At 39.2% G+C, this 14099-nt stretch overlaps 1 protein-coding gene across 1 annotated transcript; it reads left to right on the top strand.

Annotated features, from left to right (window-relative positions):
* Nucleotides 1-366: 366 nt before the first annotated feature.
* LOC132105968 (gastrula zinc finger protein XlCGF26.1-like) lies at nucleotides 367-13021 on the top strand. The gene is made up of 2 exons (XM_059511553.1): nucleotides 367-751; nucleotides 10646-13021. Exons 1-2 carry the CDS (start codon nucleotides 667-669, stop codon nucleotides 12514-12516), a joined length of 1956 nt encoding a protein of 651 aa, XP_059367536.1. The 5' UTR covers nucleotides 367-666; the 3' UTR covers nucleotides 12517-13021.
* The last annotated feature ends 1078 nt before the right edge of the window (nucleotides 13022-14099 follow it).

Here is a 14099-nt window from a genome sequence, read left to right as displayed (position 1 = left end):
GGAGAAGAAATAACTGAACATGGACACCAGGGGGCTGTTTCATAAAACAAGTTTACCAAAACAAGCCAGGCTTATTTCAGTTAGTCTAATTTATTTAGAACCAAATCAACTGACAATAATCGGTCTAACTGAAATAAGCCTGGCTTTTATGGTAAAATAGTTTTATGAAATAGCCCCCCGAGTTAACCACAACACTGGAACTTTTTGAAAAAGCCAATACAATTAATTGCTTAGCAAAATGATTCACTTTTTATTATTATTATTATTATTATCTTTTTTTTTTTTTTTTTTTTTTTTTTTGCGATTTGCAAAACATTACACACTACCTATCTGCAACTTCAACTTTTAAAATGTGTACTGACAAATTTGAACAAATTGCAAATGTTTTCATGAAGTTGTAATCTTATAAATTTATCTACAGATCATTATTCCAATTAACTAAATATGAAGCGTCTGTATAATTTGATGTGCTAGTTTTTTGGAAGGGCTTGGCTAATCAGACCATTAAAGACTATTAACTGTTACTCTGACTGACCTCACAGGCCAGTGTGCTGACTGCTGAACTAGGGAGCTGACTGAGAGGCATCCAAAGATTTTGTTTGGATTTATGTTAAGCAATGTCACCTTAAACACACAGAAAAATCCAGTTTATGTATTATTAAAAGGATGGCCTCTATTAAAGTGGAAAGTGAAGACTTGAGGATTGAAGAGGACTTCAGAGTGAAACAAGAAGATGCTGAGGAACAAGCAGGTTGGTTTGTATTCTTAAAAGGGAACTCATTCATTTTCTTCCCTGTATCAGTACTGTATGCGTTGCCTAAATAAAGTGATTTTATTTTGACATATATCAGGTCACCCCATTTGTGCAGACATGTTGAGATCACAGGACCAAATTTTGCCTTCATTTTCACAATGTGTCATTCATTAAATTATGAAAAATATTAAGTAGCCATATAAAAATACTTAGTGTAACATTTATGACAATAAATAATGATAACCATTCATTTCTTTCACTTAATTATGCAACAGTCTATCTAATAAAAAGGAATGCTGGTGTGAACGTAGTTTAAAGGGATAGTTCACCCAAAAATCTAAATTATGTCATTAATAACTCACCCTCATGTCGTTCCAAACCCGTAAGACCTCCGTTCATCTTCGGAACACAATTTAAGATATTTTAGATTTAGTCCGAGAGCTCTCAGTCCCTCCATTGAAACTGTGTGTATTAGAGCTGAAACAACTAATCGATTTAATCGATTAATATCAATTATTAAAATAGTTGTCAACTAATTTAGTCATCGATTAGTAGCTAAATAACTTTTATTTGCCGTAAGCGGCTCAGTTCGTGCATATTTCAAATCTGCAGGTGACCAAAGTGTGGCAATAATGAGCCACTGGAGGTTTTACTCAAGCCAGTACAGCAGGAGAAGTAGTGAATAGCCAATAGCTGGCCTCGTTTTATGTCACGTGCTTCCCGAACAGCGTCTCTGCAGCATTCAGCGGGATGTGGGAGTACTTTACCTTGAGCCTTCAAAAAAGAAGAGTAACCTGTAAACTCTGCACTACTGAACTGTTTAAGGGGCCGTTCACATATCGCGTTTTTTGCGCGCTCAAGTTCGTTATTTCCAATGTAGGCGCGCGGTATGCACGCTCATAATGGAAGCGACGCAGTCGCGACGCGCCCGTTTTTCCAGGCGCATTCGCGCCGCATCGAGTTAAAAACATCTCAACTTTTCAGAGAGCCGCAAGTGCACCGCGGGTCATGTGACAAGAACTAACCAATCAGCTTCATCCTTTCCCGTAACAACGTTGAACGCTCAGCCAAGATGAAGGAATAGCTGATCATAGTTGTATATGGATTGCCATTTTGAAATAAATTTAGTAGAGCTACTGCAAGGGATTTTTAGAGCTCCAAATTCATTTATCCTTTGCTGAAATTTCCGCGTCTTCATGGAGAGAGCACGTCATGGAGAGAGATCGTCATGGTTGCTAAGGTAAAGGCAGACGCCTCAGGGGCGCAACTGCACGAGCGCTTTGGAAAGGAGGAGAAAGCGGTGCGCCTAGCGTTTTCCACGCGTTTTTAGGCGCGATATGTGAACCCTAACGATATGTGGGGCCCTAAGACTTTTATTTGTGCAGATTCTCCAGTACTATGTTGTTTGCAAATGTTTAGTCGTAAAAGCTGATAACATTGCTTTTTAACAGTTAATATTTAAAGCTTTACAAACATGTTCTGTGATCAGTTTGTCGTTTACCAGTTCATAATTCTGTCTTGCAGCCTAATTATGACTGAATGAGAGAGGGTAAATGTTTAAATATATTTGAAATTCACTGCTCTTTTTCACACAGCAGGTTTTTTGTGTGTGTCCAATTTTTTTTTCTGGACAACCTTCTGATGGATTTTACTTTAAAATGTGAGTTCCATTCAGGTCTCATGCCATTGGCACTTTTTTCGAAGGATTGTTTACAATTCCACAGCATAAGCTATAGTGTTGTCACGGTACCAACATTTCAGTATTCGGTACCGATACCAGTGAAAATCCACGGTTCTCGGTACCAATTTCGGTACCAAAGCAAAACACAAAAATATGCTAATTAAAAAAAATAACTTTTTATCACTAAAAATTAAACCAATGCCATTCTTTATACTTATTTACAGTTGTGTTTAAAGTTCTTCTACAAGTAACATAATTATGAAAAACAGTAAACAAGTTTCACCCAAATTTAATTTGTCTTTTAATTTATGAAATTTAAACACATTTTATTTTTTGGTAAATAAAGGGGATTTGCTATTAAAATTAAAACATGGAAGAAATATTGTGTGATTAATTTTTAATTAACAGTAGTAGCAGTATCACATACATTTTACAAAATAATAGTAATAATTCTATCACAATGCCTTTATGTAAAAATGAATTTGTAATTAATGCATATTTGTCATTTATCTGAACTTAAGACTGGTGGTGATGCTTAAGACATTTTTGTTCATTGAGGGTTTCTGTAAAAAAAAAAAAAAAATAGTAATAGATCACAATAATTATTATTAAAAGACAATAATACTACTAATTCTACCACCATACTAACAATATACAATGCACTATGGATTGATGAGCTGCTGGGTTCATGAATATTAATCACGTTGTCTGCGTTCGGTCGAACTGATTTGCTGAAATCAAAACAGGGACGGTAAAAGATGAGCGCAGCCAATGAAATTGACATTTGCGCATTAGCTCTGCCCACTACCGGAGAAACCGGTATGTCTTCTGCTTGTTCGAAAATATGAATAATTCTAAATGAACTACATTATTTTGACAGGAGAAGACAACAAAGAATATAGTTTACATGTAGCATGTCAATTCAGCGTGGTAAGACTCTCGCTTTCTCTCTTTGCATGTGTGAGAAACAGAGCTATCAGCAAAGCGAAGGCGAGTCATGCTCCTTCACACAGACAGTGTTTACAGTTCAGCAAATACCATAGACAGTAAAAGAGGCAAATACAGGTGTACTGTGCGTCCATTGAGATGAATTGAAAAGTACAGATCGCTTGATGGAGAGAGAACTCTGAAGCGCTCAGTCAGTGTTCAGCGAGTGAAAATATATCTGCGCCAATCTTATAATAGCCTCGAACACACACACACTGGCGAGTAAAATCTAAGAATTTATTAGCCAATGGCTAACAATAGACATAATTTACTCGCCCTGATTAAAATGTATTCACATATGCGAGTGATTTACTCGCAATGTAGAGGCTGTTTTGACGGTTTTCCGTGAATACCTTTAAATTGACACAGGTTTTACTCAAATGAAACGGTAAAATGCTTGTGAAGTGACTCAGAACAGTTCTGGTGATGTTGTATGGTGATGTTGTATGTCCTCATGTTTGACCAAGATGGCGGCGCGAACACATCGCGAGGCTCAGCGTCTTACCAGATTTCGGAAAATAGTGTTAATTTATCTGGTTATTTCATTCGTGTTCGCGCGATTCAGTTGTGGGAAGTACAGCTATAGTAAACAGTCACTTTTGGACATCAACAAACGGTGTTCCAACATAGTTTTAGATCGGCCTTTCGACTTCAGCGAACTCCCGCCGGAGCTACTGAGATCACCGCGGACAAGCGGATCACTCGTACCGACCAGAAGTGCTCGGCGTCGGCGTCGAGACCGTAAACAAAGACGGGGAAAGCGTGGAGGGCTGCGTGCTAAGCTAAGGCTAAACCCACATAGACCAGCTCTGCCCAGCATCTTCCTTGCCAATGTACGGTCTCTGATGAACAAGATGGACGAACTAAAGATCTGGACCCTCACACAGAAATGGCTTATGGACTGCAATGTTATGTTTTTTACTGAAACATGGCTCTGCAACGATGTCGCAAACAGCGTGGTGTATATGGATGGGCGCTCTTTCTTCAGGGCTGACAGAGTAGCAGCAGCCTCTGGTAAAAACAAAGGTGGTGGAGTATGCATTTATGTAAACAAATCATGGTGTAAAGACTCTGTCATTGTTGATACCTACTGCTCTGCTGATCTGGAGTTCCTGATTATCAAGTGCAGGCCATTCTATCTACCACGTGAGTTTACTTGCATTGTTGCTGCTGCAGTTTATGTACCTCCGGATGCTAATGCTAACATGGCTATGAAAGAACTTTGTGCTGATATTAGCAAATTACAAACCCTGCACCCGGATGGAGCCTTTATTGTTGCTGGGGACTTCAACCACTGCACTTTAAGATATGTTCTCCCTAAATTTCATCAGAATGTCTCCTGCACTACAAGGGGACATAAAACATTGGATCACGTTTATACTAATGTGACTGATGCCTATAAAGTCACACCCCTCCCCCACCTGGGTCAGTCTGATCACCTCTCTTTGTTCCTGCTCCCCAAGTATACCCCGGTCATCAAACGTGTGAAACCTGCAATAAGGACTGTTAAAATCTGGCTGGAAGGTGCTGACTCCACTCTCCAACATCAATTCCAGCACACAGACTGGAGTCAGTTTGCTGCCCCGGCCACCACAAACTCTCAGATCAACATTGACACTTACACCAACTCTGTCTTGGAGCACATCAACAGATGTGTGGGCAGAGTGACCACACACAAAAAAATAAAAATTTTCTCCAATCAGAAGCCCTGGATGAACAGAGAGATGCTCAAAACAAGAGATGCAGCCTTCAGGTCTGGAGACCGAGAGGCTTACAGCTCAGCCAGAGCCAACCTGAGGAAGGGTATCTGCCAGGCCAAACTCACACACAAACAGAGGATTGAAGAACACTTTAAATCTTCAGACCCCCGGCGCATGTGGCAAGGCATACAAACTATCACAGACTACAAACCACCTAACTCTGTGCCCCCCTCCAGCTCTGCCTCCCTCCCAGATGAGCTCAATCACTTTTATGCTCGTTTTGATCAAAATAATAAGGAGATCTCACTCAAAGCTGAGCATCAACCCAGTGAACTGCCTCTCACACTCTCAGATGTTTACTCCACTCTGTGTAAGGTGAATGCACGGAAAGCAGCTGGCCCTGACGGAATACCTGGTCGTGTGCTTAAAGCCTGTGCGGAGCAGCTGGCTGAGGTCTTCACGGACATTTTCAATTCGTCCCTGGCCCAAACAACTGTCCTCACTATCTTCAAAACCTCCACCATCGTTCCAGTACCGAAACACTCCACTGCCTCGGTCCCTAACGACTTCCGCCCTGTTGCACTCACCCCCATCATTGCCAAGTGCTTTGAGAAACTGAAACTGGTTGCATCCCACTTAAAATCCTGTCTGCCTGCTTCACTAGACCCATTCCAATTTGCCTATCGCCACAATAGGTCAACTGAGGACGCCATCTCAACGGCACTTCACTCTGCCCTCACCCACCTGGACAGTCAAAACACACATGTGAGAATGCTGTTCATAGACTTCAGTTCTGCATTTAATACAGTAATCCCCTCCAAGCTGATCTCCAAGCTCAGCCAGCTTGGATTCAGCACACCCATCTGCAACTGGATTCTAGACTTTCTGACGAACAGACCTCAGGCTGTTCATCCTCCATCATCACCCTGAACACCGGCATGCCACAGGGCTGTGTACTAAGCCCTCTCCTGTACTCCCTATTCACCCATGACTGCTTTCCTGTTTATGGCTCCAACACCATAATAAAATTTGCAGATGACACCACAGTGATCGGTCTGATCAAGGATGACGATGAGTCAGCCTACAGGGATGAGGTCCAGCACCTGGCTGTGTGGTGTGCCACCAACAACCTGGAACTAAACACCCAGAAGACTAAGGAGATGATTGTGGACTTCAGGCAGACTAGGAGTCATGCACACACACCCATCTACATCAACGGAGCTGTAGTGGAGCGTGTGTCGAGTTTCAAGTTCCTTGGCATCCACATCTCTGATGACCTCACCTGGTCCCATAACACCTCCACACTGGTCAAAAAGGCACAGCAGCGCCTTTACTTCTTACGGAGCCTTAAGAAAGTTCACCTGAGTTCCAGGATCCTTGCTGAATTCTACCGCTGTACCATTGAGAGCATACTCACGAACTGCATCTCAGTATGGTACAGCAATTGCTCTGCATCTGACCGCAAAGCACTCCAGCGGGTGGTGAAAACTGCTCAACGGATCACCGGCACCCAGTTAACATCCATCGAGAACATTTATCAGAAGCGCTGTCTGGGCAGGGCAAGGAACATCATTAAGGATGCCTCTCACCCTAACCATGGACTTTTCACCCTCCTTCCATCCGGCAGGCGTTACAGGACCCTACGCTCTCGCACTAGTAGGCTCAAGAAGAGCTTCTTTCCTGAGGCTGTGACACTTCTGAACGCCACCCCACCAATCTAACCTGCACCTGCTCTTTTACTGCACTGGTCACAGTACTTTACACACATGCATTTGCACTAATCATATTTTGCACAAACTGCACACTGTTCTAGCTATTACTGTAAACTGTCTAAAGCTGTTACTGTACAAAGCACAGTAAACTATTTCTATAAAAACATAATTGCACTACTGTTATTCTGTATATACTGTAATACATTGTTTAACAATACTTTTACACACTCATCCAACTGTATTTATTATCACTGATCTCACAATGCTGCTGTTCATAATGTATATATAATCCTACATTGCTCTGTTCATAATGTACATACAATCCCTACATTTGCATTCCTATTTATATTCTGTACATACTCTGCTCAATACTGTATATAGCAACTCCACTGTACATTCTGTATATCATAGCTTCACTTACTCTGCACTATTATGTATATAAAACACTATATTCTTGCACTTCTGGTTAGATGCTAACTGTATTTCATTAGCTCTGTACTTGTACTCTGCATAATGACAATAAACCTGAATCTAATCTAATCTAATCTAATTATTGCAAGCGTCATGCGCTTCAGTCTATGTAGTAAACAAACCATTCATTCATTCACACAGAGACATGCACGCAGAACATGCAGGATGCAGATTTCAACCAACTTTTGCGGCTTAACATTTACAGATACTGGTCCATATGGAGATTTGATTTGATTAATTTATGCTAACTTTGACAAATTCCGTGACTGTCCATATTAAAATGTAAGTTTCATTTTCATGACTGGATTTTGAGATTCCGTCCGCGTTTTCTGCTTCGCGGAAGCGCTGTATGCATCCAGAACCAGGTTTGAACGGGTCCTTGGTACCACCGGTACTTACAGAAACCTGGTACCGTGACATTTTCATTTTTTTAGTACCGACTTGGTACCGAAGTACCGGATCTTTTGACAACACTAATAAGCTATAAAGCTGTTTCCCAGTAAATAATAAAATGCAATGTACTGCAATTTTATTCAGTTTTATCCTTATTCTTCGTGAAAATATGTTCTGAAAGATTCCTTAATAAGCTTTGTTCAGGATGTTAAACTACTTTAGGAGCTCTAAGGACTGCCATGGTGAAAACATTATTTGAAATCTCCTTGTGAAATTTGCTAGAGTATGGGTCAGTGTTTTGATTGCAGAAGAGTTCGACAAAGGATTACACATACACAACACATAATAAAACAACTCCAGGTATATTTTTGATGAGGATATGACAATGCAAAATGGTTAAAATCTCTTAAAAATCTATGCTGAATGATAAAGACCCTTTATTAATAATTTACTTGGGGGAAAAATGGGCAAAACTAAAATATAAGTACATAAACCGATTAATTGATTAATCGTAAAAATAATCGACAGATTAATTGATTATCAAAATAATCGTTAGTTGCAGCCCTAGTGTGTATGGTATAATGTCCATATCCAGAAAGGTAAGAAAAACATCATCAAAGTAGTCCATGTGACATCAGAGGGTCAGTTAGAATATTTTGAAGCATTGAAAATACATTTTGGTCCAAAAATAGCAAAAACTACGACTTTATTCAGCATTGTCTTCTCTTCCATGTCTGTTGTGAGAGAGTTCAAAACAAAGCAGTTTGTGATATCTGGTTTGCGAATGAATCATTCGATGTAACCGGATCTTTTTGAACCAGTTCACCAAATCAAACTGAATCGTTTTAATCGGTTTGCGTCTCCAATACGCATTAATCCACAAATGACTTAAGCTGTTAACTTTTTTAATGTGGCTGACACCCCCTCTAAGTTCAAACAAACCAATATCCCGGAGTAATTCATTTACTCAAACAGTACACTGACTGAACTGCTGTGAAGAGAGAACTGAAGATGAACACCGAGCTGAGCCAGATAATGACTCGTTCTCGAGTCAAGAACCGTTTCTGTCAGACGCATCCGATTCGAGAACCGAGGAGCTGATGATACTCACATGTGTGATTCTGCATGAAGCAAACTGACACACAGAGCATCTGAACCGAACTGATTCTTTTGGTGATTGATTCTGAACTGATTCTGTGCTAATGTTATGAGCGCGGATAAACCGAAGGCTTGAATCAAGGGCAATCATCGCCAATGATGCCATTACGTCGAGCGTAAAAGAACCGGTGAACCGCTTTCTTCAACAGGTTTATTGAATCGAACTGTCCGAAAGAACTACTGGTGATCCGAAAACCAATGCAACCGGTTCTTGACTCGTGAACGAGTCAATGTTTTGTTCATTATCTGGCTTGGCTCTGTGTTCATCTTCAGTTCTCTCTTCACAGCAGTTCAGTCAGTGTACTGTTTGAGTAAATGAATTACTCCAGGATATTGGTTTGTTTTAACTCAGAGGGAGTGTCAGCCACATTAAAAAAGTTAACAGCTTAAGTCATTTGTGGATTAATGCGCATTGGAGATGCAAACCGTTTAAAACGATTCAGTTCGATTTGGTGAACTGGTTCAGAAAGATCCTCTGATGTTTCAATGGACTACTTTGATGATGTTTTTCTTACCTTTCTGGAGATGGACAGTATACCGTACACACAGTTTCAATGGAGGGTCTGAGAGCTCTCGGACTAAATCTAAAATATCTTAAACTGTGTTCCGAAGATAAATGGAGGTCTTACTGGGTTGGAACGACATGAGGGTGAGTTATTAATGACATAATTTAGATTTTTGGGAGAACGATCCCTTTAATGGCTGATAAAAATATTTTTGACTACATTTTCTCTATTCACTATTGGCAAGTGCATTTTGTATTTTTATTATTGTATTTGTCTTTTTTTTGAAAGCCTGATTTCAGCTGTAATTTTGTAGCTTCGTTTAAAAATTAGTAACAAAGTTTCTAAATGCACAAACCCTGCACTGCTGGTTGAACTTTTTTTGTTAATAGAAGTTTCTAACAGGAGAGTAAAGAAATAGATTAGGAAAAACTACGGCTTCATTTTATTCTTACTAATACCATGTTATATAGAACAGCCTTTCTGTGGGCCCCAACCTCAGTGAGTGAAAATCCACTAGCATCTCGACCTTTTGAGCTAAAAATTACACATCCTTTGCAGAAACAACACAAAACCAAAGATTTGTACCCAAAACTAGTAATTTTACTGATAACATTAAATTATTATTATTATTAATCATTATTAAAATAACGGAACAAGTTATAAATGAAGATTTACATAATTGCGAATTTGTGAGATTAATCGTGATTACTTATTGGTATGTATCGACATTAATTATATTTTAAAGAGAAGCTACATCCAAAAATGAGAAGTCTCTTTATTATTTACTCAATCTTTCATCCAATATGTACTTGACTTACTTTTGTTTTAGATTTACACACACAAAGATTTTTAGATTAACAATCCAACTTTGTTAATGCTTATAATGAAACCCAAAAAGTTGATGGTTCAAAAAGCCCACAACAACCAAGATGGCAACCCATACAACCCTAGTGGATAAATCAGTGTCTTTTGAAGTGGGTCGATATGTTTTGGAGAAAAAAAATAATGTTTTAAACTTTCAAAACTATAAAACATTACTTCTGGCCAACTGTCATACATTCATGCATTCACACTTGACGTAGTTAACACATGTTGAAGTGAAATAATGTGAAGCATATTGCATGAATGCTTGTGTGAGAAGAGACATCCTCTATAAAGTTCTGAGATAACAGGAAACACCACTTTCTGTAGCATTTTTCAGTAAGTTTTGATACTTTAATGCTGGTTAAATGTGACATTGAAATGGTGTAACAGTTTTAATTTGTTTTGTTTTTCCATTTTAGATCTGATTATACTGAAAGAAGAAAGTGAAGAAATGAATGAAATGGAAAAGAAAGATAAGTACGAGAAGCTTCATGATTTCATAATTGGAGAAAAATCCCATCAGACTGGAAAGACGTCCTCACGAAAAAGAGCTCAAAAGACAGAATCTAACAGTTATTTTACCTGCTGTCAGTGTGGAAAGAGTTTCAATCAAAAACAAAACCTTGAAGTCCACATGAGAGTTCACACTGGAGAGAAGCCTTTCAGCTGCCAACAGTGTGGAAAGTGTTTCACTCAAAAAGGAAACCTTAAAAGTCACTTGAGAATTCACACAGGAGAGAAGCCTTTCGTCTGCAAACTGTGTGGAAAGAGTTTCACCGCAGAACCAAACCTTAAATATCACATGAACATTCACAATGGAGTGAAGCCGTTCACTTGTGATCAGTGTGGAAAGAGTTTCACTCGTAAAGTAACCCTCAATTATCACACAAGAAGTCACTCGGGAGAAAATGGTTTAATTTGTCATCACTGTGGAAAGAATTTCAGTCATAAAGTAAGCCTCAAGACTCATATGAGGCTTCACACTGGAGAGAAGCCTTACACATGCCCTCAGTGCGGAATGAGTTTCACATTCAAAGCATCCCTTGATTCACACATGAGAAGTCACACTGGAGAGAGCCCTTACACCTGCAAAGTGTGTGGGAAGAGCTTCTCGCTAAAAGGAAATCTCACCACTCACATGAGAGTTCACACTGGAGAGAAGCCATTCATGTGTATTCAGTGTGGAAGATGTTTCACACGTAAAGGAACCCTTAAATACCACATGAGGATTCACTCAAGAGAGGACTGTTTTATATGTCACGAATGTGGAAAGAGTTTCCCAGACATGAAACACCTGAACAGGCATGTAATAATTCACTCCAGAGAGAAGCCTTTTAAATGTCAGCAATGTGGAAAGGGATTTCAGTTCAATAAAAACCTTAAAACTCACATGAAAATTCACACCAGAGAAAAAACTTTCAAATGCATTCACTGTGGGAAAAGTTTCAGTTATAAAGTAAGCCTTAAGACTCACATGAGACTTCACACTGGAGAGAAGCCTTACACTTGCCCTCAATGTGGAAAGAATTTCACATATACAGCAACGCTTAATGCCCACATGAGAACTCACACTGGAGAGAGGCCGTTCATATGTGGCCAGTGTGGAAAGAGTTTCACACGCAAAGGAAACCTTAATTACCACTTGAAGATTCACTCAAGAGAGAACAGTTTTAAATGTTATCAGTGTGGAATGATTTTTACAGACCGGAATCACCTTAAGAATCATGTAATAACTCACATCGGAGAAAAGCCTTTCATATGCCATCACTGTGGAAAGAACTGCACAAACAAAACGAATCTTGAGGTTCACATAAGAGTTCACACTGGAGAGAGGCCTTTCACCTGTCCCCAGTGTGGGAAGAGTTTTACACTTAGAGGGAATCTTAAGACTCACATAAGAGTTCACACTGGAGAGAAGCCTTTCACATGTCTTCAGTGTGAAAAGAGCTTTGCATATCAAAGAGACTTGAAACGTCATTTGCAAACTCATTCTGACAAGAAATTACAGTGTTCTGAGTGTGGAAAGGGATTTCAGAAAAATAGCAATTTCAAAAATCACCTGCACATTCACTCCGGAGGGAGGCGATTTCATTGTCATCAGTGTAATAAAACATTTCTTTTGCCATCACACTTACAAATACACTTGAAGAGTCATGCAGATGTGAGGCGCTATTTGTGTTCCATGTGTGGTAAGAGGTTTAAATGGCTCAGCGATTTAAAATGGCACCAGAAAATACGGATCTGTGTGAAATTGAAAATTTCACCTCAGCTGAATGCAGGCCAAATCTGATTGTAAAGCTTCATGACCATTGGCCAGTGCATACTTTGTTTTGAGGCTTCTTGTTTCTATTTGCCATGTACATATAAACTTTTATGGCCACACCTCACCATCTCCTTTGCTATATAAAATATTGAGTGGTTGTGGTAGACACCCTCTAATTCTGATTCAATAGAGGTGTTGCTCCATTCCATATGTTTATATCTCGTAACCGTAATATTAGTTAAACTTCTGTCTTGCTGTAAATTGCTACAATGTAAAGAATATAAATTAAAGGACATAAACTGAACGAAAACTGAAAAATGCCAGTTAAAGATATGTTATCTGGACTTTAATATGGATGTTGGCCATCATCTAGTGACATCTGGAAGCTTGTGTAAGTAAGTTGTGTAAAAGCAGTCCTACTTCTGATCTTCTGTGTTTTTAGCTTATTTAATGGACACTGTTAACAGCATTTCAAAAAATGTATTGAAGGTTCAGTTATACATCAGCTTTGAAGCAAATGCCTAGTATACTCCATTTGATCGCATGTGCGAACACGTGCATTAGAAAAGGTAATCTCTGTCCAGTGTCTGCACTGTTTCTCTGCGGAAGTTATGAGTACCGTATTTTTCTGACTATAAGTCGCACCTGAGTATAAGTTGCATCAGTCAAAAAATACATCATGATGAGGAAAAAAACATATATAAGTCGCACTGGACTATAAGTCGCATTTATTTAGAAACCAAGAACCAAAAGAAAACATTACCGTCTCCAGCCGTGAGAGGGCGCTCTATGTCTTCAGTGTAGACTACAGGAGCACTGAGCAACATAGATCGCCTACAACCAATGTTTTCTATTGGTTCATTTCTCTCGGTTCATGTCAAATTAATTTTGATAAATAAGATGCACCTGACTATAAGTCGCAGGACCAGCCAAACTATGAAAAAAGTGCGACTTGTAGCCAGAAAAATACGGTAATAAAAATGTCTTGTTAAAAATGTACTTGTTTAGAGTAGAATTATGTGTTTTTGAACAAAAATCTTTCATTGTTGGCATCTTTTGAGTACTTATTTTATTTTTTTCTGTCAGCTTGTTTTCTTTTTCAAATGTGAAACAATTGCCTGGGCCACTTTGTGAAAAAACTATTGTCCAAGTGCAAAAAAAAAAAAGGATAAAGAAAACCTGCATGAACTGAGTGTACAGTGTATGCTGTTAGAAAAATATGGCTTTGCTTGTAGGTATGCACATACTGTGCTGATGATGACGACATTTATGTCACACATTGTCTGTAAACCCTAGTGTACACCTATAAACAAAGTATAACGTGGTAGATTTATAGAACTTACTTCATAGATTTAAAGAAGTAGTTGTTCAGAATGCTTTTTTCCATACTGAAGCATGCAATTCATCACCCATGAGCATGGGGCACGCTCCTATTTCTTGTGCTTCACATAATATCCACATCCCTACCCTTTTGTCTCAGCTATTGATTGCTGTTGTATGAATACCTGGCATGTGAAGTCACCATCAGCTGGAGTGACTGCAGTTCCACCCACTGAGTGCCAAAAAGACTGAATGACAGCAGTGGTTTTCAGCAAGAAAGCTGTGACAGA

Source organism: Carassius carassius, chromosome 26 (assembly GCF_963082965.1).
Source record: "Carassius carassius chromosome 26, fCarCar2.1, whole genome shotgun sequence".
Lineage (NCBI taxonomy): Eukaryota > Metazoa > Chordata > Actinopteri > Cypriniformes > Cyprinidae > Carassius > Carassius carassius.
This window is presented reverse-complemented; position numbering and strand designations above follow the sequence as displayed.